The sequence below is a fragment of the Lygodium microphyllum genome, chromosome 4 (assembly GCF_053477565.2).
Source record: "Lygodium microphyllum isolate KBCC chromosome 4, Lygodium_microphyllum_v1.1.10, whole genome shotgun sequence".
Classification (NCBI taxonomy): domain Eukaryota; kingdom Viridiplantae; phylum Streptophyta; class Polypodiopsida; order Schizaeales; family Lygodiaceae; genus Lygodium; species Lygodium microphyllum.
The window spans coordinates 162,050,651-162,077,915 of NC_141138.1; the positions used below are offsets into that span (position 1 = coordinate 162,050,651).

The 27,265-nt window shown below is 41.6% G+C and overlaps 1 protein-coding gene across 7 annotated transcripts in view; it reads right to left on the reverse strand.

The window, feature by feature from the left end:
• Positions 1 to 602: 602 nt before the first annotated feature.
• Positions 603 to 27,265, reverse strand: part of LOC148037845 (uncharacterized) — a 60,368-nt gene continuing 33,705 nt past the window's right edge. Inside the window, exons 4-6 of one of the 7 annotated variants that reach the window (XM_087676800.1) lie at positions 12,876 to 12,982; positions 2,241 to 2,313; positions 1,691 to 2,083 (exon numbers count right to left, since the gene is read on the reverse strand). In XM_087676800.1, the coding sequence (XP_087532926.1) occupies positions 2,260 to 2,313; positions 12,876 to 12,982 (161 nt within the window). In that variant the 3' untranslated portion in view covers positions 1,691 to 2,083; positions 2,241 to 2,259. The other 6 variants (XR_015690703.1, XM_087676803.1, XM_087676801.1 and 3 more) reach the window with 6 other exon arrangements.

Genomic DNA, 27,265 nt, shown 5'->3' on the forward strand with positions numbered 1-27,265 from the left:
TGTAATGGATCCACTTAGCCTTGCATGAAAGGTGTCTCATATGGATGAGGGCACATTTGCTAGCGAGAAAGATGTAGGCACGTGTAGCAAAAATATAAACCGGCAGTTTGACAATGTTCACTAAGACAAATTACGAGAAGTGCTCCTAATAAGTATCATCTTAAACACAACCATGCATGAAAGGTGTCTCATATGGGTGAGGGCACATTTGCTAGCGAGAAAGATGTAGGCATGTGAAACAAAAACACAAACCGACACTTTGACAATATCCACTAAGACAAATTACGAGAAGTGCTCCTAATAAGTATCATCCTAAACACAACCATGTAAGCCAATCGTTAAATGGAGAAAAATATGGATAAAAGAATTTCAAGACAATATCTAAAATTATATAACTTTGAATGTAATTTTGCTATACAATGGATCACGTGTTCTCACCATCAAGGAAATACATGTGAGTGCTTCCTTTGTGCCTCTTACTATTTCAATTGTTTTCCAATTCATTGAGACAATATCCAAAATTATATAACTTTTGATTTTGCTATGCAATGGATCACATGTTCTCACCATCAAGGAAATACAAGTTCGTGCTTCCTTTGAGCCTCTTACTATTTCAAATGATTTCCAATTCATTGAGAGAGAGAGAGAGAAACATTTTAAAACTATTAAAAAATAACAAAATATGATTGTTTGTTGGTCATCAAAGATCTAAAATGGATTTGATCAAGTTTGTAGCAAAGATAACTAGCAACGTGGAGATTTCACTCACTTCTTTGTTGCTTCTTCTTTTTTGTGTAAGTTTATCATAGGATGTGAAATTCCATATGCTTCTTAATTGTTGGTATCAAAATTCTCTTACAGTCCTTGTCCAAAGTGGGTTTTTGAAGGGAGAAAGCAAACACATACTGACATATGCTATGGTTTTCTTAATGTTCTACGTATCAAATTCTTTGATCCAGAATGTACCCACTTTAGGAGACTACAACTAGCAACGTTGCCTGAATGGTCATTGAGGGGAGATTTCACTCACTTCTTTGTTGCTTCATTTTTTATTATTGCCCTTTTTTGTGTAAGTAAGTTTATCATAGGATGTGAAATTCCATATGCTTCTTCATTGTTGGTATCAAGATTCTCTTACAGTCCTTGTCCAAAGTGGGTTTTTGAAGGGAGAAAGCAAACACAAACTGACATATGCTATGGTTTTCTTAATGTTCTAGGTATCAAATTCTTTGATCCAGAATGTACCCACTTTAGGTGATGTGATGCTCCTCATGTCTTACGAAAGCACATGCGTCTGGTTCACACCACCACTTGTCCTTTATCTTTAGAATTTTCTGATGCTAACATTTTGAGGAACAACTACAGCACGTGAATCCAAGGTGATTGCACATCTCCATCACTTCAATGCAATCATCTCAAGGATCAAATCTTTAGTATTGATATTGTTGCAGCTTCAACGAGGGTGCTCTTTCCTTCGAAGTTACCAGCGACATGCATGATTTGCATTTTTCAATCAACAGAGCAACGATAGAAGGAATACGTGTTGACTTGTAAATACCAATACAGATACTTGTCCAAAAAGCAACCATGTGAACCATCCAGAAGCTCTTGATATATAGCAACACACATTAATCACTTCTTTAAACTTCCATCTGCAGGATTGTAACTGCAACTTGCTCCTTTTCGAAACTTACAGAAACATTAAATATTCAAGAAAAAACAAACTTGTGTGAACCTACACATGTCACTGCCCTTGAACATTGGCCTACTTTAGCATCCTTTCCCAAACTTACGTCTCATCACTTGAGTCCAAGCTACACAATCCAGGCTGAAATACTAACAAATCTGGCAGTCCATACAAAACATTTCCTGTTCTGTTTAACATTTATTACAAAAAATATTTCTTTCGTAATGAATTGATACAACACAAACAATCTGCCACTCTGATTTATCCCCCCAGAAAAAAGGGCTCATGGTTGAAGCAAACACAATCAGGTTCAATCAAGGCTGCAAACTTACAGGGTGGTTAACCAATCCATCCTCAAAATTTACAGGACGTCCTTAGAAAAAGCACAAGTTCTTGCTGCATAACACAAATCCAGACAAACCAAAAGGACTTTCAGGTGCCTTGTCGTAGAACATTAGAAAGAGAGTTTCTGTCCAGAGGCAGAATAGCAGCCCACAGACAAAGAAAATGAAAACTTCTTGCAAAAATACACAAAAGCACACAATTATCACACTCGCGTGTATAGAGACAGACTAATAGACTGACAATGAGGATGATGATTCTTGTTGGCGAATTACCCACAGACCCTGACCAGATCAAGATAAACATCAGAACATAGACTTGTACAAACATCAGCTAAAGCCTTATTAGCCTATGAGATCTGAAGTTGTCTACTAACAGTCTAAATTTGTGGGTCTTGATGCACAGCTCTAGCCGACTCAACTCTGTTAATGATGAGAACAGTTTTGCATTCAAGTAAAGCTCCAATTTCATAGATTGCAGTTTATTTCAGATGGTCTGTTTAACGTCTGAAGGTTTGAAACAATGTGCAGAAACATTTTCCGGATTTGTTATGAACACAAGACATCCTTTTTGGCTCCAAAGCAGAAGTCCAGGAATGGGTATAGGACTTGCATGTTGGAATCACCAAGATGTAGCCTGCTGCCAACCTGACGAGGGTTACAATCCTGCTGAGGACTCTGAGCGAACACATGATGGATGATAAACACTAAAAACATGAACAGGACACCACAATAGCTGTAGGGGAAGGGCATAAGGGATGGTAATAGAGAACTCATGTGACCCTCAAAACCTACCATCTGATGAAGAATCACCACATGATGGGTTTTAGAGGCAGTGCTTGCTTCTCCTTCACTTTTAGGTGATGAAGGGGAAACTTTCTTCTCTTTGGTACTCACAAGGAATTGATTATCGGATCCATTTCATCATGTATTTGCAGCATATTCCATTTCTATCAAGATGATCATTCTTGCAAAACGATGCTCGAGTATGTGAATGATTCCCATAGCCTTAATCGGTAGTCGAAGAATGCGCAAGAACAAGCATGATATTGAATAAGTTAAGTATCAAAGAGCATATAAACTAGGTAAGTCATGAGGTAACTTGGCCAAAAACCACCAAATGAAGTTGTTTTGAAGAAAAAAAAAACGTTTTTTTTTAATAGACCAAAATTCATAACATTTTTTTCACTTGGAGGAAGAGAAAGCATAAAATAATCATCCCCATGCCCACCATCCAATAGATAAGCAATCAAAATGTATTTTTAATAAAGCTCACTTGGCTCTTGACAAGTAGCCAAAAGAATGAGTCAACTGCATGCTCCCCCTCATGCCTATAAATACCAGCAATCAAAATACATTTTTAATAAAGCTCACTTGGCTCTTGACAAGTAGCCAAAAGAATGAGTCAACTGCATGCTCCCCCTCATGCCTAAAAATAGCCCCTCTCCTTCACAAAGAAAGCAAGAAAAAAGACCCGATGATGATGGAAATTTTTCTTTATTTTTCTTATCCATTGAAGCTTTTGAGTTTGAAAGAGGAAAATACCCCTCTTTTACCTCATTTCCATTTTCTCTTGACAAGCAATCAAAATGCATTTTTAATAAAGCTCACTTGGCTCTTGACAAGTAGCCAAAAGAATGAGTCGACTACATGCTCCCCCCATGCCTATAAATATCCCCCCTCTCCTTCACAAAGAAAGCAAGAAAAAAGACCTTCTGATAATGGAAATTTTTCTTTATTTTTCTTATCCATTGAAGCTTTGAGCTTGAAAGAGAAAAATACCCCTCTTCTACCTCATTTCCATTTTCTCTACCCCCTGTTACGCCTTCGTTCCATATAGCCGTATCGCCAAGCAAAACGCTAGCGAAATTTTTCTAGACAACTACCAACTCTCCCTGAACTACCAGATCAATTTCGTCTGACATCCATGGCTCCGCGAGGTCGCAGAAATTCAAAAAGCTCATTTGAAGCAAGGGAAGCAAAGAACGCGGCCGATGGAGAAAATGACGCGGTAGGAATTGGCAAAAACCCCATTACAGCAAACCCGAGATAGACAACATCTTGTCAATTTGAAAAAAATCAATGTTTTATAAGCTTATTCCTATATTTGGCTTTAAACGATTATAAACACATTCTAAATCAAATACATATGAATTGCTGCTTACAAAAATAACCTAAGTAATATAATAATTAACTATTTAGTAAAAAAACTTTCACTTGAAAAAAGATTATATACTTGTCATTAAGAAAATATTGTAATATTTATTGTTATTTCATTAATGATGCATGTGATTATAATAATAGAAAAAAAATAAGGCGGTATTAGGAATTGAATATTTTATAATTTTTCCCTGAAAGTAACTATCTGTACTTCATTTTGCTAATGATAAACAGACGCACATGAGTTTTATAATAATTTATAAAAAATCATTTAGATAATATCATAAAATAATCAATGCATTAAATCAACAAAAAATTATATAAAAATATATATACTAGACGCGCATAAATTAAGTGCGTCGATGTCTGAAATATGAAAAAAAAAATTTACACTTATGATTTTAGCATTACCTAGAATCAAGTTTTCAAAAAAACAGTCAGCATTGCACTTCGAACATAGCTAAAAGAAAATTGATCTTTCTAGATAATGTTGAAAGTTTGACAAATAGTCAGACATTGTCGATTAAATCATAGATTAAGAGTAGAATAAAATAAAAATTACTTTCTTACCGAAAACACATGCAATGTTAATCTTAATGATTATGTTAGCGAGAATGTCAATATCATGAGTTGACCAAAGTATGAATCAGCAAGAAAACCTAACCTAAAATATCCAGAATGTTGAAGCAAAAACAACTATGGAATACTCGACAACATTGAAACTATCAACATCACGAAATTAAATAAATATCTGAAGTCTGTAGGACTTGTTGGATATTGATAAAAATTTGTCGATATAAATTCTGAAGTCTAAACAAACTTGGAAAAGCAATTGAAATCCTACTAAGCGAGGGTTAGAGCAAGGCAACACATGAATTGCTTGCCATAGGTATAAATGCCCATATTATCTTTTAGGATGGACATACCAAATTTTCATAAGGATAAAATAAACTTCAGATTTGCGATATAACTTGTGGATCCTGAAAAAGAGTTGCAAGTAGGAAGCGAAACCCTAAGAATAAAGTGGGACCTTAAAAGAGAAACCTTAGATTTGGGTGGGGCTGCTTCCTATGCTAAAAAACACTTGCTGTTATTTCTTTTTTATTTGTGTATGCATTGATGGTTGCAAAGGAAATATTGATTGTGCTTGCAACAGTTAGATCTGATTATAAATATATAATCAGAATAATAAGAGGAAAGATCACACTATGCCTCCCCCACACCTAGACGCGGAACCCTACTCCAAAAGGGATTGTTTTGTACCACCGCGAGGAGCTTTGGACCAGCCCCGACGGCGAGAAGTCACTCAATGAGAAATCCGTTAGAAGGTGGTGGAAGTACCAGGCAAGCTCTGGCCGTAAATCTCTCAATCACTCCTAGGAATTGCTTGACCCTCATACAAATCAAGATGGAGTCTTGGAGTCCCCGGTACTAGTGAAGGGACAGAAAACTTAAGAGGGTTTCTTTTCTTCTACGCAGACAGAAGAGATTTTCCAGTGAACGGGAGGTTTTTCTCTTGTGTAGGTAAAAGGGGAAAATCATTGTGGCAAATAACTTTACGAATAATAAATAAATATGTTTTGCCAAAAGATTGTTTTCTCTGTCTTTGTGATGTGCCATAAAATTACGCGAAGGAACCTGTGATAACGGGTTAATTAACAAAGCTTCTATCATATGTCATAACTTAATGTGATAGGTAATTAGAAAACTAAAGAAAACCATTTATGGGAAGCAGGTGAGCGAGATGGGTGGTCCATATAAGCTAGAAGCTTCTCTTAAGATATTGAACGAAACATTAATTGGAAAAAATTATGTAGAGCCAAGGATTGACTTACCTAGGGTCAGGTCTTAAAACCTTGATCAGAAATTATCTTAGGGAAAAGGTGCGGCGGCTGTGCCAGAACTCCGTTAAGGTTTCCTAAATCCTAACCAGTTACTGGAAAAAGCGTTGCACTCCATGAACCAAGGGTAACTATGATCACTCCAATCGGACAAGAAGCCATTGTGGGACACCTCCAATGGAGCTAGCTGATGTATCAAGACCTCAGTTGTCAAATTAGAACCTGGAGCTTGCAGGTTGATCCTCGTGGTGACAGCCGGTATCTTCCGTTACGGGGTGGGCTCTGAAAAACCTAGACGATAGACCTTGTGCATTCTCGCGAGTGTCAGGTAAAGCCCTCTAGGATAGTTTCTAGATGGACCACTAAAACGTGTTGCCATGAAATTGTTAGGTAAAAAACGTGCTACCAGGAAATTGTTAGGCAAGCACAAGACACATGGTATCAAAGCATAATTGAAGTTAAAAATATCTATGGATTTTAAGGCCAACTGTTCTAAGTAATAATCAACTTGCTAATTGTCAAGAGATAAATTTTGACACAATAATGAAGCCTGGAACCAATTCCTTATTTTTCGAGCAATAAACATATATGCGCTGAACTCCATGGATGACGAGTGGAGAAGAGAAATGATGAGGATACTCCATCACCTATACGATCCATCCCCTATGAATCGCGAAAGAAGATGGTTCTGGGATGAGTGTTATTGTTACATCGAGACCAATCGATTCTTCAACATGCAAGCTAATCTAAAACGCCTTGAATGGATGGAAATTTTAAAAGTAGTGTTGAGGCCTTTATCTTTTGTCCATCCAAAAGAAATCCACTTATGATTACCACTGATCGGCAGATACATCTAAACCGTTATGTCTATGACAATGTATTAAAGGTAATCCCAACCGACAGGATTATATCCAAAGACGTCGCAAGTATCGAGATTACCATATCCATGGTTTTCCAAATCTGTCATTTTCACATTATAGGTTTCTAGACATAGACAACAATTGGCCTACTTTTTTCTACATGAATGTAACTGATATCCATCCCACAAAAAAAAAAAGATATAATGATATCATGTTTTGGAAATTGTATATAGCATCCAACCTATCCTATCAATGCTGATGTATCTCTACTTGTAAACATCTTCCATTTGTAAATATCCCTTACTTGTAAAAATCGAAGCATATGGCTACTAATAATAAAAGATGGCAATGGCTAGATTTTGTAAAAATATTGAGCTCTTTGGTCCATTATTATTTTACAAATCTAGTAAGATATTTTAATGTGGAAAAGAAGCTGAAAAGTTTAAAGCGCTAAACTAATTCGTGAAACTCATGATAACCCAAGGTAATACAACTATCACTAGTCTGATTGAAATTCAAGAAAAGAAGTATCTCCTTAGTAAGATATTTTAATGTGGAAACGAAGCTGAAAAGTTTAAAGCGCTAAACTAATTCGTGAAACTCATGATAACCCAAGGTAATACAACTATCACTAGTCTGATTGAAATTCAAGAAAAGAAGTATCTCCTTAAGCACGTTAAGCCACAGGAATTCGATGGCAAGGGCAAAGACATTGAAATTGAGGCAGAGATTTGGATTGAGACCATGGAGGACTACTTTACTGCTGCGAAAACTACCCCTGCTAATCAACCTATGATCACCAAGTTAAAATTGACCAGTGAGGCATGCCTATGGTGAAAACAATGGTGTAAAGACCAAAGACTTGCTGGAACAGCTATTACCTGGGAAAAGTTGAAAGAAGCTTTGCGTGGTCGATATTTGCCACCAGCTTATCACACACTAAAAATGAATGAGTTTTTTAACTTAAGACAGCTGAGAATGAGCCTAGAGACATATTGCTCAAAGTTTATCTCACTGCTTAAATATGCATCTTTTATAACTATTGCTCGGCAAGTGTCTAAGTTTTATCACGAATTGAATGCTCCTCAAAATACATGCCTTGAATCTATGTGCCCAACTAATTTGCAAGATGCTTTGATTTGCGCATCACCTCTTGATCAGGAGATTCAGTCAAAGCCAAGGAATAATAGACTTTGGAATCAAAACAAATGGACTTCACGGGGCTACATTAAGCGAGCCCAAAGTCAGTGTCCGCCTAGTCAAAGAAAGAGGGCCAAAACAAATGCAGTCAGAAACTTCATACCTACAGGAAGTAATTCAAGAGTACCTAGGTGTTTCTACTGTAATGAGCCAGGCCACTTCAAAAGACAGTGTCCAAAGCTTGGTCAAATTCTTCGCCAAGGACAGCATAGAGGTCAGAACCAAGCTTCAATTCCAAAAGAAAAAGCATTTGCTGTAATTCTTAAAGAGCTTGAAAAAGAGGGAAACCTAACTATGCAAACCGATATGGAGAGGGCATCAGTTCATTCCACCCTCCATAAGAAAGGCCCAAATCGCCAGTTTTCGGTGATTCAAATACCAACAGGATATCAAGGTAAGTCCTTTAAAATTTTGATTGACAGTGGAAGCACACACTCGTTCATGTCACCAAAGTGTGCCAAGAAATTAGATATAGACACAATACCTACATCAAGGTTACTTGTGGAAAAGAAATCCTATCTACTCAGCAAACTTGCAAAGTGACAATTAACCTGGGAGACAATCTCTCTGAAATGGAATTTAGAATCATGAATTTAGGGACCTATGAATATCTATTGGGTATGGACCCGGCTAATCCCCAATGACACACATGTTCAATGCAAAAAAGACCAGGTGACTTTTCAAAACACCTCGCATAATAAAAGAGTTAAGAAAAGGACCTATCTACTCAGCAAACTTGCAAAGTGACAATTAACCTAGGAGACAATCTCTCTGAAATGGAATTTAGAATCATGAATTTAGGGACCTATGAATATCTATTGGGTATGGACCCGGCTAATCCCCAATGACACACATGTTCAATGCAAAAAAGACCAGGCGACTTTTCAAAACATCTCGCATAATAAAAGGGTTAAGAAAAGGATTACCTGTGTATCTCATAAAATTGTGACTGAATTACGACCTCAAAGAGAAGTCGATCACGAGATCAAACTTGAACCACGAGACACTCCAATTGCTAAGAGTTCATATAAAATATCTATCCCTAAAGCAATTGATTTGAAAGAGCAACTCAAGCAGTTATTGAATCAAGGATACATCAAACCCAGTACTTCGCCACAGGAAGCCCCAGTATTATTTCAAAAGAAAAAGGACAGAACTCTCCACCTTTGCATTGATTACCGAGGTCTAAACCAGGTAATAATCAAAAATAAGTATCCAACCCCAAGAATAAACGAGCTACTTGATAGACTGCAAGGAGTGAAAATCTTTTCCAAGATTGATCTCCAATCTGGTTATTACCAAATAAGGATCATGAAAGAAGATATCCCCAAAATTGCCTTCGATACCAGATATGGTCATTTTGAATTTCTTGTAATGTCTTCAATCTAACTAATGGCCCTACTACATTTAACAGATTAATGCAAAATATTTTTCGAACTTATCTTAATGAGTTTGTCCTGGTTTTCTTTAATGACATCCTAAGATACTCCAAGAGAGACAAAGACCACGAGCTGCAATTGCACATTGTGTTGGACACAATGAGGCCGCACAATCTCTATGCAAAGAAAAAGAAATGTGTCTTTTTATAAAGACAGATGAAATATCTCAGATTCATAGTATCTACTAAAGGAATCTCTGTAGACCATTAGAGATGTTCAAGAGTAGCAACCTTGGACGACAGTTAAGGAAGTAAGAAGTTTTTTAGGGTTGACTGGAGAGTATAGAATTTTCATAAAAAATTACACTCTAATAGCTGCACCTCTCACTAATTTGCTGAAAAAGCAAACTGCCATCGTATGGGCATCCATTGAGCAAGCCAATTTTAAGCAGCTCAAGAAAAGTTTAGTAACAGCACCCATTTTAAAACTACCTGACCTAAGTCAAGAGTTGAGGTCGTAACAGACACAAGTTCTCTTGCACTAGGTTGTGTGCTTATGCAACAAGGTCATCCGATAGCCTATTCCTCGAGGAAACTGAAAATCCACGAGAGGAATTACGCCACCCATGATCTCGAGCTATTAGCTGTGATCCATGCTCTCAAATTGTAACGACACTATCTACTTGGAAGCAAGTTTACTTTAGTCACTAACCACAAAAGTCTCAAATAGATCTTTACTCAACTAGACCTCAACATGAGGCAACGTCAATGGATTGAAGTCTTGCAAGAATTTAATTTTGAAATCAAGTTCAGACCTAAAAAAGAGAATGTGATTGCCAATGCATTAACTCGTAAATCTTTTCTGAATGCACTTATCATGCATGAGCCATCTAAAGGAGAGACTTTAGCTACCATAATATCGATGCCTAGCAATCCAATCATTGAGCTAGCCAAAAAAGAGACAAACAAGGATCTTAAGTATCAACTAATGCTTATAGAGATTCTAGTTAAGAACACTGATCCTAAGCTCAGAGTTAAATACCAAAATTTTACTGTGGGTGATGGACCTGTCCATTTCAAGACAAGGCTCTACATTCCCCTCAGTGAAGTGCTGAAAAAGAAGATATTATGGGAAGCCTGTGACTCCCTGTTCTCAAGACACCTTGGCTATGCAAAAACTCTTAATGCAGTAAGAAAAGTTACTACTTCGAAAGACTGAAGCATTATGTACTCATCTAGATATGTTACTGAATGCCTAAGTTGCCAACGGGTGAAACTTGAGCGTACCAAAATACCAGACAAGCTCCAACCACTTGACATTTCACAGATGAAATGGAAGTTCATCAGTATGGATTTCGTAGTTGGCTTACATTCTGTTCAAGGCTGTTCAAGGAGGGTATAATTCAATCATGGTGATTGTGGATATGCTGACAAAGGTCACTTATCTTATTCCAATCAAGACCAACTACAAAGCTTCAAATATTGCAGGACTGTTTGTAAAAGAAATCTTTAGGCTTCATGGATTGCCTAAACGGATCGTTAGTGACCGCAACTCTGTTTACATCACATTTTTTTAGAATCCTATTTGAAAGCAAATGGAACCCAACCTTGCTTAAGCACAACTTATCATCCCTAAGCTAATGGTCAAACACAACGGGCTAATCAGTTCATTGAAGATATACTAAGAGCTTACTGTTCCAAGAACCAACAAGGTGAATACCGTATTTGGCCTTAGTAGAATTTTCCTACAATGCATCATATCACTAGAGTATTCAAATGACTCCATTTCAAGTATTGTATGGGTAAGATTATTTGACGCCAGTGAATTTCTCTAATCCAATCCTAAAGGTTGAGGCTTCTAAGAAAATGCTAGAAGACATGGATGATTAAGTCAAAACTATCACACAAAACATCCAAACTGCCAAAGACCTAGCGTATCTTCCAAGAGGGAGACATGGTTTTCATCTTTGTACGCCCAAAGAAGAGTTCTCTGTCATTGGAAAAGTTCAAAAAGTTGAATCCAAGGTATTGTGGACCATACAAGGTTCTCAATGCCTACAAACTGCAACTTTCTGATCATGTGAAAGTCGACAATGTATTTCACGTTAGTCTTCTGAAAGCTTATGTGGCAAATCAAGATCATATTCTTGATGACCAGCAAATTGTAATGCCTAGTCAAGGAGCCCTTGAACTCCAACCTGATAAGATTCTAGATATAAAAGAGAAACGTATGAGAAACAGAACACAATTGCCCTAGTTCTCGATTCCATTTAAAGTGTCAAAGAATCTCATTGATTTTGTAACCGAAAGATAAATTGCAAAAGCCTTAATCGGTAGACGAAGAACGCAACAAGAACAAGTATGATATTAAGTAAGTTAAGTATCAAAAAGTATAGCATGACTTTATAAACTAAATAAGTCATGAGGTAACATGGCAAGAAACCACCAGATGAAGTCGTTTTAAAGAAAAAATACGTTTTTTTTTTAATATACCAAAATTCATGACGTTTTGATACCTGGTGGAAAAGAAAGCATAAAATAATCATCCCCATAGCACCATCCAACAAATAGGCAATCAAAATACATTTTTAATAAAGCTCACTTGGCTCTTGACAAGTAGCCAAAAGAAGCAGTGAAATTCTGATAGCTTGGTCATCTCATATCTTACACCTATCATTGATATTCCAAAAGCAATATGAACTCCTTCCCACTTCAATTTGATAGCTATTGTCTCAAGAATTCTCTTGTGATATATGTTCAATTGTTGCTATGTTAGATTAACTATGAAGAACATATATGATGGCAAATGCATGTATGTTCAAGGACTAAAAATTTACTACCTTCAGAAATACTCCTCTACAAGCAGAGTTGTCAAAGTATTGTACAAATGTTAGTTTCTCCCTACTTTTGACATTGTATTTTAATCCCATCTATAACTCCAAAAGATCACAGCACTCATTGCTTAGGGCATCTACATGTAGCACGACTCGATACTAAGCATAGCTAGAAGGTAAATGTAGTTGCTGAGCATTCTCTCTTGACAAGTATGATGCTGTCCTTGGAACACTAGACAGGTCATCAAGCAATGACCTTGGTTCCAAACATCCCACATCACACAACCACAAAGAGCAAATTCCTCATGTTGTACATCTAGGCTTCGTTAGCTCATTTGCATTTCATTCATGAGGCTATGCTCTAACATTTTTTAGTGTCAAACTTAAAGCCACAATTAGAAAGAATGGTCACGCATACCCCCACTTTTTTAATGTAAAAGTGTTACGTTGAATATCAATGTACAAACTAACCCCCCCCCCCCCCCCCCCCCCCCCGCCCGCACACACAAAATACAACAAAAAAACGGAGAAAAAAAAACAAATAATACTAAAAGTTTCAGATATAGAAGCATACCAAGAGGCAAAGGAGGATGCAGCCCACTGCACTTGGAAAAATCAGATACCACCACTGCAATTGTTGAAACTTGGGAGCATCGATGAACAAAAGTGGCAGACCAGCCGCTAGTGGAAAGGAAAACAGACCAGTTCTCATCATTAAAATCTGACTCCTAACACTAAAAAAGATGTGTGAATATGAAAAAATTTACAGAAATTGGAATTTGACAGTAAATATAGAGATACGCACATAAGTTCTAGAAATATTATATTTTCTTAATTTGGATTTTTTAAGCGTCATCATCCCATAAGCACAATATTGACATATTCCCAATCCTAGTCTAGTTATATTGATAGCCAAATGCCTAGACAGCTTGCACAGCACATAACAAAGCTTACTTTCATATGTTTTCATCCTGTTCAAGAGCACCAACATACACACAACGCATTCCCCAGCCAATAAACCATGTCTCCAACCCAGTCACGAGCAGTTTATACCTCCAATGTCAGTCCTTGATTGAAACACAAAACTCAACGTGTAAATATTAGGATAAAAAGGTCCATTACAAAAAATCTTAATTAGCTCTGCAAACAACCCCAAAACTCAAAAATGACCAACCTTTATTAAAGATTACCAAAGAGCCTCTGTCCCATCAGCCAACACCCAAAACTTTGGGAGCATCCACATCTATAAACAGGAAACTTCCTTGCTATTCTGCCTATCCTTGTTTTGCAGATCCTTCTCTCTGTTCCACTGCTGTCCACACCCCTCTAGAGGATACCTCTGCTGGTAGTGCTGTCCCATCAGCCAGGTGCCTACTCCATCCCTCCATTGCTGTGGTATTTTGCTGCATGCGACCTGTACCAGCCATTCTGGATCTGTCCCATCAGCCAGGTGACCTTTACCAGCCATTTCAGAGCTGTCCACAGCCAGACTGCTGCCAGGGCTGCATTTCCATACAGCTGCTGACATCATCAGAGCTGCTGCCACCTGGTCCTCCACAGCCAGATGACTGCTGCCAGGGCTGCATTTCCTGCTCAGCCCTGCCGTACAGCTGCTGACATCATCAGAGCTGCTGCTACCTGGTCCTCCACAGCATGCATTTGCTCCCACTAGCTGCCACCTTGATCAGATTCTTCCTCCAAGAGCTCTACTGCTGTATTGCTGCTGTTTGCTTCACCAGATCAGTCTTCTTCAGCCACAGCCCTACGTTTTTTGGACAATGCAGCCTGCTGCACTGCTGTTTATAGCAGCTCGTTACTGTTAGGCGGCTGCCTGCTGTGTTTCAGAATCCATTCTAAGAATGATACAATCTCCAACTCATCTTTGCCACTGTCCATTCTAAGAGACCAGAGTTCAGTCTTATATTCATTCTTGCATAATCTCTGTTTACTGGATTGAGCATTGATTCATTCCTCATTATATCTGAGTTACTCTTCTCCCTTGAGTTCTATTATCATCACTTTGTGCTCAAGTATTCATTACATGGTATCACAGTTAGGTACTCTCTAAAGAAACCTAAGCCTCAATCTGAAAGCTAAACATCAGAGACAAAGAACTCTAAAGGGAAGATGGATTCAAACTCCTCCGCACCACTTCAATCTCTTGAAGAACCTATGCCGAGAACCGAACAGGAGTTGTATTCCCAACACACTCTCAAAGATTCGGACACGAGAGGAGAAACATTTAGCTACCGTGGTTCTTACCGGCCATGCAAGATCTAACCAGCCGAATATGATTTGATCCTTATGCATCAAGCCTAGCAACAAAATTGAAGGTAACACTGATTCTCTCACTTTAGATTTCAATGCACAAATCTGAAGATCTTGCAAGCTTGATAGAACTTCAAATTGGGATTGGCCACCCACTTGGAGAAAGAGATCCCAAGTACGAACTTTCATTCTCTATTATAAGGACAAATCAAAGCTCAATTGAAAGTATAGTCAATAGTGAGCAGAATGTGAGAGTGTGATAGCATGACAACCAATGCAATAATCAAAGAGTATAAGGTGCAAGTACAAAGTACAACCCTTAAACATTAGGGTTATAAGTGTTAGCCTGCTCTTTATCATTCTTAGTCTGTCATCTCCTGGTTGTAAGCTCCTGTCAGAGTCTGACAGGAGACAGAGGAGCTCTGTCAGTTCATTTAGTGGCTGTCCTTGTCAGTCTGCAGCCTCTGGGTGTCATACAGCCCATTCTGAGCTGTTATTGTGCAGTCGGCCCATTTTCTGGGCAGGTCGGCCAGATCTGGCTGGTCGGCCAAATCTGGCCAGGTCGGCCAGATTTGGCAGGTCGGCCAGTTTTCTGGCCTGGGAGCTATATATAGCAGCCCCCCCAGTCATTCCAGCATTGTACTCTGCAGGTTCAGCACTGCCTCCGTCATCTCCGTCTCCGGCATTGGTGCTGCCATTGCTTCCAGTCTGTCCTGGTCCCCTCACTGACGCTCCGGGCTGCGTGCAGGGACTGCTCTGTCCATTTCAGTGTATTCAGCATTCATCTCAGTCAGTGCAGACTTTCTTCCTTCATTCACTGCTTTCTCTCTCCTCTCCTCTGTGTTCGTGTTCTTCCGTTGCGCACTCTCACATGGTATCATCGCCTGATTGAGAGCACGGAGGACATACCCTCAAGAGTGAGATACCCTACTGCTGCTGCCAACTGATCAACAACTGCCAGGCGACTTCTATAGGAGGCCTTTCAGCCTGCGTTTTGCTGCCCACGCTGACTGCAGAGGCTGCCACGTCATCCAGCGATGCAGAAGCCGTGCGTTTTCCACCAGGCTGTCCCTCCTTCTGCTGGGCGACCTCCCTACAGGCTGCGCTTTGCTGTTCTGCTGGTCGCTACCACTCCAGGTAGCACATTTCCTGCTGGCGACTTCTGTCCGGGCTGTTTCCTGGTGCTGGTGGTCTCCTCTCTGGTGCTCGACATCAGTTATCTTTGCGTTTTGCAGATCCAAGTGTTTGTAGGCATTCTCTGCCCACGTCTTGGTGGTTGGTGACCACATTGCTGGTCATATTTCGACATCGGCACAACTTTCTTTGGTATTTTGCAGATTGGAAGATGTCTTACCAGTTTTCAGGCTTTGATGACTCAGAGGATGAACTTCTTTCTCATCATTTCTCTGAGCGGAGGCGGGATTATCGTGAGGTTCGACGTCGGGAAGAACCTCCTCGCACTCGTCCTTCTTCAGTCCATGAATCTCAGAGGGTTCCATCTACCGCGAAGGTTTCTTCCGTGAAGACTACTTCAGATGTGCGGATGCCTTCCCTGATTCCCTCTATTTAGGTGCCGATTCTCCCTTCCTTTCCGAAGGAAGATAAGTTGGATGGTTCCAACTACTCCCTCTGGTCATGCAAGGTGGCCTACATCCTCGATACATTTGACCTCTGGGAGCTTGTTTCTTCTCCCATCGACCGTCCCCCCGTGGATTCGTCCGATGGCACCTCTCTGGACCGTGCAGCCTTATGAGATCGGCTCAACTCTCGAGCTCGTTCCTTTCTTTTTATGAGTTTCCATGATTCTGTTCTTGTTCATGTTCACAGGTTACAGACCGCGGCGGAAGTGTGGAAGAAGCTTGCGTCTTTGTATCAGCACAAGACATTTGCCCACAAGATTTCCTTGGAGAAGAAGTTGCGGATGCTCAGTCTTGATGGTTCTCCTTCCATGAAGGAGCACATCACGAAGATGGAGGATATGCGAGGCGAGCTAGCCTCTCTTGGTCGTCTGATATCGTCTGAGAATATGCCGATGATTCTGTTGACTCAGCTGCCATCACCCCGTTATGATGTCTTCTACACCAGCCTCATCACTTCGAGGACCCGTGAGACACTCCTATGGGAGGAGCTTTCCCCGCTTGTCTTGGAGCATGACGAGCGACTCAAAGAGGTGGGAGCCAGTGGCTTCACCAAGGCATTTACGGCCGGCACAGGTGGCGGCAAGAAGAAGAAACAAAAGAAGGAGAAGGCCAAGGACAAAAAGGAGGAGGACAAGAAGGATGCGAAGGAGAAGAAGCCCAAGTGTCCCCATTGTGAGAAGGGCACTCATCCCGAGGAGAAGTGTTGGCAGAAGTATCCCCATTTGAAGCCTAAGGAGAAGGACTCGAAGGCAGCCCCAGCCACAACAGAATCTGCGTTTGTGCATGTCTTTGTTGAGGAGGATACAGCCCTAGCTTCTACCACATAGGAGAAGCCTTGGCTCGTCGACAGTGGAGCATCTTCACATATGACCTTCCGTCAGGATTGGCTTCAAGATCTTCGTTCCAGAGGGGGTACAGTCACCATTGGTGACAATTCTACAGTCCCTGTTCGAGGCGTGGGGACTTTACCTATGTTTTCTGACAGGTGGTCTTCCTCCGCCAAAGTTCTCTATGTCCCTGATTTGGGTTTTAACCTATTATCTGTGCATGGCCTTACTCAGCTAGATACCCGAGTCATTTTTACACAGGATGCAGTCACAGTGGAGGATGCTTCTACAGGTGATGCTCTTTGGACAGGTACACAGGAGGGTGGGCTTTATACGCTCACAGCCTTGGCTGCGCGAACTTCCCATGAGCTTGGGCTGCTTTGGCATGCTCGGTATGGTCATTTGAACCTCGATTCTCTTCGTCGGGCTTCTAGGAGGAAGATGGTGGAGGGACTTCCTGATTTCCCTCCTCTTCACACATTGTGCCCTAGCTGCTTGAGAGGCAAGCAGCACCGGCAGCCTCACCCGCAGGTTGCTTCTAGGAGGGCTACTTCTCCGCTTGAGTTGGTTCACACCGACCTTTGCAGACCTATGGGCACAGCCTCCCTTGGGAAGGCCAGGTATTTGATGCTGATTGTGGACGACTTTAGTCGTTATGTGTGGCCTTATTTCTTGGAGTACAAGAGCAAGGCGTACTCCCGTTTCTGTGAGTGGCAGGTGTTTGTGGAGACCCAAACAACTTCCAAGGTTCGTGGCGTTCGAGCTGATCACGGTGGCGAGTTCACTTCTCACCTTTTCTCTCAGTTTTGCAGGGATCATGGTATTCGGGTGGAGTATTCCCATCCGAACGCACCATCGGAGAATGGTGTGGTGGAGCGTGCGAATCGGACCATGGTGGAGATGGCCCGATCTATGCTGGAGCATAGGAGTCTTCCTCATTTCCTTTGGGGTGAGGCGGTGGCTACAGCGGTGCATATTCGCAACCGCTCTCTGACTTCGGCGTTACAGGACATGACTCCGTATGAGGCTTTCTTTGGGAAGAAGCCTTCCGTGTCCCATTTTCGCATCTTTGGGTGCGATGCTTTTGTCCATGTGGACAAGAAGAAGAGGAAGACGAAGTTCGACTCTAAGTCGAGAAAGCTTATCCTCTTTGGTTATAGTACGACCACGAAGGGATATCGGCTCTACGACCCGACGACGCGGAAGGTTGAGGTGAGCAGGGATGTGATCTTTGATGAGGCTTCGGCCTCTGAGGATCTGATTGATGATTCCATTACAGATGTTTCTTCGTCATCGACGGACCCCCCCCCCCCCCCCCCACCTTCTCTCCCTTCACTTCCTTCCAGGATGCCCCTTAGCACCCCCCCTATTCCTCCTCCTTCGGCTTCCCTTTCCCATTACAGATGTTTCTTCGTCATCGACGGACCCCCCCCCCCCCCCACCTTCTCTCCCTTCACTTCCTTCCAGGATGCCCCTTAGCACCCCCCCTATTCCTCCTCCTTCGGCTTCCCTTTCCCCTTTGGTGGATGTGACTCCGTCTTCTGCGAGCTCTTCCACCGCCACTTCGGGATCTTCACGGAATATCGGCTCTACGACCCGACGACGCAGAAGGTTGAGGTGAGTAGGGATGTGATCTTTGATGAGGCTTCGGCCTCTGAGGATCCGATTGATGGTTCCATTACAGATGTTTCTTCGTCATCGACGGACCCCCCCCCCCCCCCACCTTCTCTCCCTTCACTTCCTTCCAGGATGCCCCTTAGCACCCCCCCTATTCCTCCTCCTTCGGCTTCCCTTTCCCCTTTGGTGAATGTGACTCCGTCTTCTGTGAGCTCTTCCACCGCCACTTCGGGATCTTCACGGGATACACAGCCTTCTTCTGATGCGGAGGATCTACCTTCACTCGGTGAGGGGGAGTCCCTCTCCGATTTGGGTGCTTTGCAGGTTCCGGAGACCCCCCGATCTCCCTCACAGCAGCCGCAATCTCTCAGGATTCCTTTATGGTATCGCCGGCTCATGCAGGATTCAGGTTTAGTACCACTATGTTCAAGAGCGGATCGTGGATTCGGAGCTAGTGGTGGTCTATTGTCCTACGGCGGCAAATGCAGCTGATCTCTTTACGAAGCCTTTGCCTCAGCCTTCTTTGCTTCATCACATGCGGTTCTTGGATCTTCAGACTCTCCCAGGATCTGAGAGGGGGTGTTAGCCTGCTCTTTATCATTCTCAGTCTGTCATCTCCTGGTTGTGAGCTCCTGTCAGAGTCTGAAAGGAGACAGAGGAGCTCTGTCACTTCATTTAGTGGCTGTCCTTGTCAGTCTGCAGCCTCTGGGTGTCATACAGCCCATTCTGGGCTGTTATTGTGCAGTCGGCCCATTTTCTGGGCAGGTCGGCCAGATCTGGCCAAAGTCGGCCAGATCTGGCTGGTCGGCCAAATCTGGCCAGGTCGGCCAGATTTGGCAGGTCGGCCAGTTTTCTGGCCTGGGGGCTATATATAGCAGCCCCCCCAATCATTCCAGCATTGTACTCTGCAGGTTCAGCACTGCCTTCAGCATTGGTGCTGCCATTGCTTCCAGTCTGTCCTGGTCCCCTCACTGACGCTCCGGGCTGCGTGCAGGGACTGCTCTGTCCATTTCAGTGTATTCAGCATTCATCTCAGTCAGTGCAGACTTTCTTCCTTCATTCTCTGCTTTCTCTCTCCTCTCCTCTGTGTTCGTGTTCTTCTTCCGTTGCGCACTCTCACAATAAGAAGGTGTTCACACCCGAAGGATGTAAAACACGATAAGTGCCCAAACTATGTACCATAGGCACATAAAATAAAAGAAATAAATCTGGGAGAAAAAACCTCTCATGCGGAGAGTAAAAAGTGCCCTAGTGTCCATCCTACTAAGGATCACCAACACTCCTCTATGAGCGTAGGTGTGAGTCAAACCCAACAACCCCCCCTGCAATTGTGAGAGAAAGAAGAGATCAAAGCTCAGCTTAGAGTACAATAGATAGTGTGTAGTGTGACAGCACAACACCCAATGCAATAATTTGAAGTGTAAGATACAAGTACAAAGTACAACCCCTAAACCTTACGGTTATAAGAGGGTGTTCACGCCCGAAGAATGTCAAACATGATAAATGCCTAAAACTATGTAACATAGGCACATAAAATAAAAGAAATAAATATGGGAAAACAAACCTCTCATCGTCACTCCTCTATAAGCGTAGTCGTGAGTCGAACCCAACAAACCCCCCTCAATGAAGAGTGATCAAGATACAATGGTCATCCACCAAAGGAGATCAAATTTAAAGCATTGTGAAATACTTCAATTTTATCACGAGGAAGAGCTTTGGTGAAGATGCCTGCCTCATTACTAGTGGTAGGATAGTAGACAAGGCTGATGTCACATGCATGTAGCCTCTTTTAGACAAAGTGATAATGGATCTCAGTTCCATGCCACTACAATGGCACTCTGATTGTTAGTGAACAAAGAAGTAGGCTTCGTGATAGATACATCCAGATCAGCTAACAAGTGTTTAAGCCATACGCATTCAACTGTGGTAGTGAAAGCTGCCTCGTATTTAGCTTTACACGACAATGTGGCAACAATGGACTGTTTCTTGCTAAGCCAAGAGATGCAAGATGAGCATATGGTGGTAGCTACTAGCAATACAAAGGTAGCTAGTAGCATGCAATGATAGCTACCAATAAGACAAAGCTACTTACCAGGTAACAGCAAGATACTGATAGCTACCAGGTGGATGAAAAGTGTAGCTACCAAGAGGAAAGTGGTACCTACCAATATGATAGTGGTATCCACTAATCGGTAAGTGGTAGCTACCAGCATAGAGTGGTGGCTACCAGCAACACAGAGGTAGCTACTTGGAGAGCGATAGTTAGCTGAGTAAAAACTAGATTCATTGTTTAACCATGTGAAGTCTTGCATGCAAATTGGCACAAGAGTCAATAGTCGATCACTTGTTTCCCAAAATAGAAGATTCACATTCCAATTGTCTAACTTTAAGACTAAATACTCAAGAACCTGGATTTGCAACTGCAAGTGATAAGCATATAAACTCCAATGTCCACTGCCATAAAGGCTACATGTAGATGATAGATAGTAGACACTAAAACAAGACAACAAAGTTCAACCCACAATGTACTACAAGTACTTGCATATCTTGGCAATTTGGATGGAGGAAAAAAAAATTCCCCAAATATGGTCAGATATGATTGTCCCTATTCTAACTCCTACGAAATCTAGGTATGGTAATGTATGAAATTTAAGAAAGAAACAATTGCCACTAGTAGAGTAACGAGAATCATAATCTTGGCATAAAGCAATCCAAGAGGCCTGGTATCCTACATTAAGTAATGGAAAACACACTTGACAACTTGCCAAAGAGACATGCGTGGCTAATGCATATATCCCGCTCAGGGCTAGAATAGCAAACTATATGTTCGGCCTTGTGTTGCATAGGTAGATAAGACATCCAACTGTTGGAGCATATGTATGCATATCAAATAAGTCATCGTCATCATGCAATGATAACTTCAGTCCAGGTTCAATTGGTATACAAACTGGCTTGTAATCCTATAAGCCAAACCTCTCAAGAAGTTTACCAATGTATCTTGACCGTGACAATCCCATGCCTCTAGCATCATGAATAAACTGAATGCTCAAGTAATGACGCAAATGCCCCTTGACCGTGACAATCCCATGCCTCTAGCATCATGAATAAACTGAATGCTCAAGTAATGACGCAAATGCCCGAAATCTGACATCTCAAAAGTTTGCTGCAAATTTTGTTTGAATGCTGAAATCTGATCAACATGTGTCCCTATAAGCAAAAGATCATCAACATATAGACATATAACCAACAAGGATCCCCCTCTTTACATGTGTAAAGGACTGGCTTGTAATCCTATAAGCCAAACCTCTCAAGAAGTTTACCAATGTATCTTGACCGTGACAATCCCATGCCTCTAGCATCATGAATAAATTGAATGCTCAAGTAATGGTGCGTGCAAATGCCCGAAATCTGACATCTCAAAAGCTTGCTGCAAATTTTGTTTGAATGCTGAAATCTGATCAACATGTGTCCCTATAAGGGAAAGATCATCAACATATAGACATATAACCAACAAGGATCCCTCTCTTTACATGCGTAAAGGGTAGACTCTAATGAGCTCTTTATAAACCCTTTCTGAGTAAAAAAGCGTCAATCTTTGCATACCGAGCTCAAGGAGCTTGCTTCAAACCATATAAAGCCTTTTTCAGCTTACAGACCGAGTGTTAGAATCCCTCGACTGCAAAACCAATGGGTTGTTCTACATACACTTCTTCTTGAAGTTCCCCATGTAAATTTGCAGTCTTTATAACAAGCTAATGCACACTCCATCCATAATGGGTAGCCAAAGCAACCATAGACCTAATGGTAGTCATGCGGGAGGTAGAAGCAAATGTCTCCTCATAGTCGATGCCTTTCTTCTGCACGTAGCCCTTGGCCACAAGCCCGGCCTTATATTTGTCTATGGATCCATTTGCATTTCTTTTCAGCTTAAAGACCCACTTTGTACCAATGGCTTTCTTCCCAACAGGCAAAGACACTAAATCCCATGTTTGATTCTTTATGATGGAATCAAACTCAACTAGCATTGCTGCCATCCAATGCACACTATGTTGTGCATCCTCAAAATATTCAGGCTCCTCATCATCAAGTATATCTGCTGCCATAACAAACTCCATGGTATATGCACCATCATGCATACGAGCTTGCCTTCTTCTGCACATAGCCCTTGGCCACAAGCCCAACCTTATATTTGTCAATGGATCCATTTGCATTTCTTTTCAGCTTAAAGACCCACTTTGTACCAACGAATTTCTTCCCAACAGGCAAAGACACTATATCCCATGTTTGATTCTTTATGATGGAATCAAACTCAGCTAGCATTGCTGCCATCCAATGCACACTATGTTGTGCATCCTAAAAACATTCAAGCTCCTCATCATCAAGTGTATTTGCTGCCATAACAAACTTCAGCACCTTGGTGAATAATCAAATCAACCATGGGCTGATTTTCTACATTACCCAATAGAGCAACTAGTTGAACATTAAGTTCACTTGCTGAAGCTTCAGCTATATCACTGAAAGAAATGGGCAATGGTCCTTCAAATACATCATTGGCAGCCTGATATGTGTCAAAACCATGAAGTTCACTTGCTGAATCTCCAGCTGTATCACTGAAAGAAATCGTCAATAGTCCTTCAAATACATCATTGTCAAAACCAACAAACGATAATTCTGATTTTTCGTCGAAAAGCACATCCCTACTAACAAATACCTTTTTAGAGACAGGATCATTGCTATACCCTACAAAAATGCATTTGGCAGCCTTGTAATTCAACTTCTTCCTGAGTACCTTGGGAATGTGTGCATATGCAAGACACCCAAAATTACGAAAATTTCCAACAGAAGGTTTCCAACTGTTCCAAGCCTCAAAAGGTGTGACACTCTTTAATGCCTTCGTGGGACACCTGTTCAAAACATGGCAAGTACACATAATGGCTTCCATCCAAAAACTGTGTGGCAAGCTCGTTGCTTTCAGCATACATCTGGCCATCTCCATGAGGGATCGATTCTTCCTCTCTGCAACCCCATTCTAATGTGGAGTATAAGTACTAGTGTACTAATGAACAATGCCCTTCTACTTCAAAAAGGAATTCAACATAGAGGACATGTATTCCCCCCTTGGTTCGAACAGAAAGTCTTTACCCTGCAACCAAATTGATTTTCAACAAGTGCTACAAAAGCCAAAAATGCATCATACACTTCTGACTTTTAAATCAAAACAAAGAGTAGACCAAGCAAAAACGGGTAAAGTCATCAATGAAAGTGACAAAATAGTAGCAACCATCCAATGACTTTGTTTGCATAGGGCCACATACATCTAAGTGCACAATCTATGGCCTGGCAGTTACTTTAAAAGCAACATCACGTGGAAATGAAAAACGATGCATTTTTCCCAAAATATATCCCTCGTATATATGCTCAAGAGGTCTCTCCAAGAGGGATAAACCATCAAGCATCTGTGTACGCAGCTACATAAGCATCAAGCTGCCATAGTTTACATGCCCCATGCGAGCATGCCATAACTCTGCTTGTGACATAGCAGGAGTAAGAGTAGACGCTAGATAGACTGACTGATCAACTGAAAAAGCATCCGGCTCATATAACCCATGATATAGAGTGCCAGTCAAAACCCAAGTTATGTGTTCCTTGCCAAAAAATAAATAGATAGCAAATTCTTATTTATGCTTGGCACAAACAAGGGATCTTGCAAGTGGAGAATAGAGCCATCAATGGCTATCAATAGAATCTCCCCAATACCTCTAAAAGGTATGATGCATAGAAAGAAGAGAGCTGGACCGGCCCCCGGGCACGCAGAATCGCCGTCCCCGGCACGAAGCCATCATGGGACGCATTACAAATCAGTGGAACATTCCCTGTCTGAAACAGAACAAGGAACGCACGTAGCACCTACTTACCTTCGGCTGGCCACTGCTCCCGCCCGATCGTCTGCAACTTTGCGCGTTTCCGCTCGCTTCTCTCCTACCTGTTGCTCCCACCTAATCGCTTGCCCGTTCCCACTCCCAGTGACCAGTCTGCACGGCGCCTGTTCCCTGTTTCCCCATCAGTCACCAACCGCCAATCCCCCCGTTTGCTCCTACCTCCCTGTCTGAAACAGAACAAGGAACGCACGTAGCACCCACTTACCTTCGGCTGGCCACTGCTCCCGCCCGATCGTCTGCAACTTTGCGCGTTTCCGCTCCCTTCTCTCCTACCTGTTGCTCCCACCTAATCGCTTGCCCGTTCCCACTCCCAGTGACCAGTCTGCACGGCGCATGTTCCCTGTTTCCCCGTCAGTCACCAACCGCCAATCCCCCCGTTTGCTCCTACCTCCAACCTCTCTTCTTTTATCTTCTTTCTCCCTTCTCTTCTTCCTTCTTCCTTCTCTTCACTTATCCCTTCTCTTCTTCCTTCTTCCTTGAACCTTCTCCGTTCTCTTCCTTCTTCTCCTCTTCTCTTGAGTCTTCGTTCTTCTCCAAGTTCCAAGTTCTCTGTTCTTCTCCTCTTCTCTTCTTCCTTCTCCCTTCTCTCCTTTTCCCTTCTCTCTTGACTCTTGACCCTTCTCCCTTCTCTCAAGACTCGAGTTCTCACTTCTCTCGAGCCATTTTTATTTCAATTTTCAGCCTAAAATGGCTTCATCTTCCTGCCCCGCTCGTCGAGCTGGTGGTCGAGGAAGAAGGTCCGATGCTTGCTCATGGTGGGAAGAAATAAATGCTGGCCGTCCATTGAGTGATGGAGGATCTCGACCATGGACTTGTAAGCTTTGCCCATACAAGCGAACTAGTGGAGCAAACAAGGTAATCCATTGAGTCGAGCATTTGTATTTCGAATTTTTATTGATTTTAATTTTTCAAAGTTACTTAAATATTAGAATATGGAATACCCGTTGCCACTTGTTCTGTTTTATGCATAATCAGGTTCGAGCTCATCTCGTACATGAGTCAAATTCAGAGATACAGTTTTGTCTGAATGTGACCTTGGAGAAACAAAGGGAGCTTCGTGACCCTGTAGCAAGTCAACAAGCTTATCTTGCATCTAGACCACGACGTGTTGCAGTTAACCCTGCAACTTTTGTGACACAATTCTCATCAAATGTGTCTAGAGCAAGGTTAGTATCAAGAAATACTACCTCTGCACCTACTACAGACATTGCATCGCTCGTGGCATCAACAACACCACATGTTGCACGTAGACAAAGCACACTTGATGCTAGTTGGGATTCCAAGAAGAAGGAAGAGGTGGATACATCAGTGGGACGTTTTTTTTATCATGACCACATTCAATTTCATGAAACTAGGTCAAAGTATTTTAAATTGATGTGCAAGAAGATTAGTAAGTATGGCCCTTCATATGTACCTCCATCATCAGAGACCTTACGCACCACTTTGCTCGACAAGGAAAAGCGCCTTGTTGAGCAAGTAGCAATGACTAGAAAGAGCCTGTGGGCTAAAAATGGAGTTTCCTTGATTGTTGATGGTTGGAGTGATACACGCAAGCAATCCATTCATGGTATGGTTGCTTATTCTCGTGGGAAAAGGTATTTCATATGTTCACATGATGCATCGGGGACAAGAAAGTTAGCAGATGTACTTGCAGCAGAGTGGGTTACAGGTATTGGGCTTATTGGCCCAAAGCATGTTGTGGGATTTGTTGCAGATGGAGAACCCGCAAATAGGGCAGCAAGTGTTATTATCCAAGGATGTTATCCGCATATCACAATTTCATATTCTATGGCTCATTGCTTGAACAACCTACTAAAGGATATTGGTAACCTATCATGGATTGCATCTATCATAGAGCAAGGAGCTCAAATGATTAGCTTTGTTTTGAATCACCAGTTTCTTCACCATCACTTCTCTTTGCGGTCGAAGAAGACACTTTTAAAATACTCTGATACCAAATTTGCCTTTAACTTCTTGATGCTAGGCAGATTAAGAGAACGCAGTGATACCTTGAGGCAATTATTTCTTAGTGATGAGTTCACCTCATCAACATTAGCAGATACTCCTACATGTATCTTATAATTGGAGAAAGCAAATAACTCCACTTTTTGGGATGATGTAAAGCGGATAGATGCCATGGTATCACCTATTGTGCACTTATTGAGTTTTATGGATGCTATGTAACCTTGCATTGGCAAGGTATATGAGGCTATGGATAGACTAAATGAAAAGTTGCAAGAGTTGGCACCAAAATAATGAGGCGTATGAGGAGATACGCCATTTAGTTGTGACGAGACACTTTTAAAATACTTTGATACCAAATTTGCCTTTAACTTCTTGATGCTAGGCAAATTAAGAGAATGAAGTAGTGCCTTGAGGCAGTTATTTCTTAGTGATGAGTTCACCTCATCAACATTGGCAGATACTCCTACATCTATCTTATGTTTGGAGAAAGCAAATAACTCCACTTTTTTGGAATGATGTAAAGCGGATAGATGCTACGGTATCACCTATTGTGCATTTATTGAAGGTTTTGGGATGATGTAATGCGGATAGATGCTATGGTATCACCTATCGTGCATTTATTGAGGTTTATGGATGTTATGCAACCTAGGCTGAATGAAAAGTTGCAAGAGTTGGCACCAAATGATGAGGCGTACAAAAAGATACGCC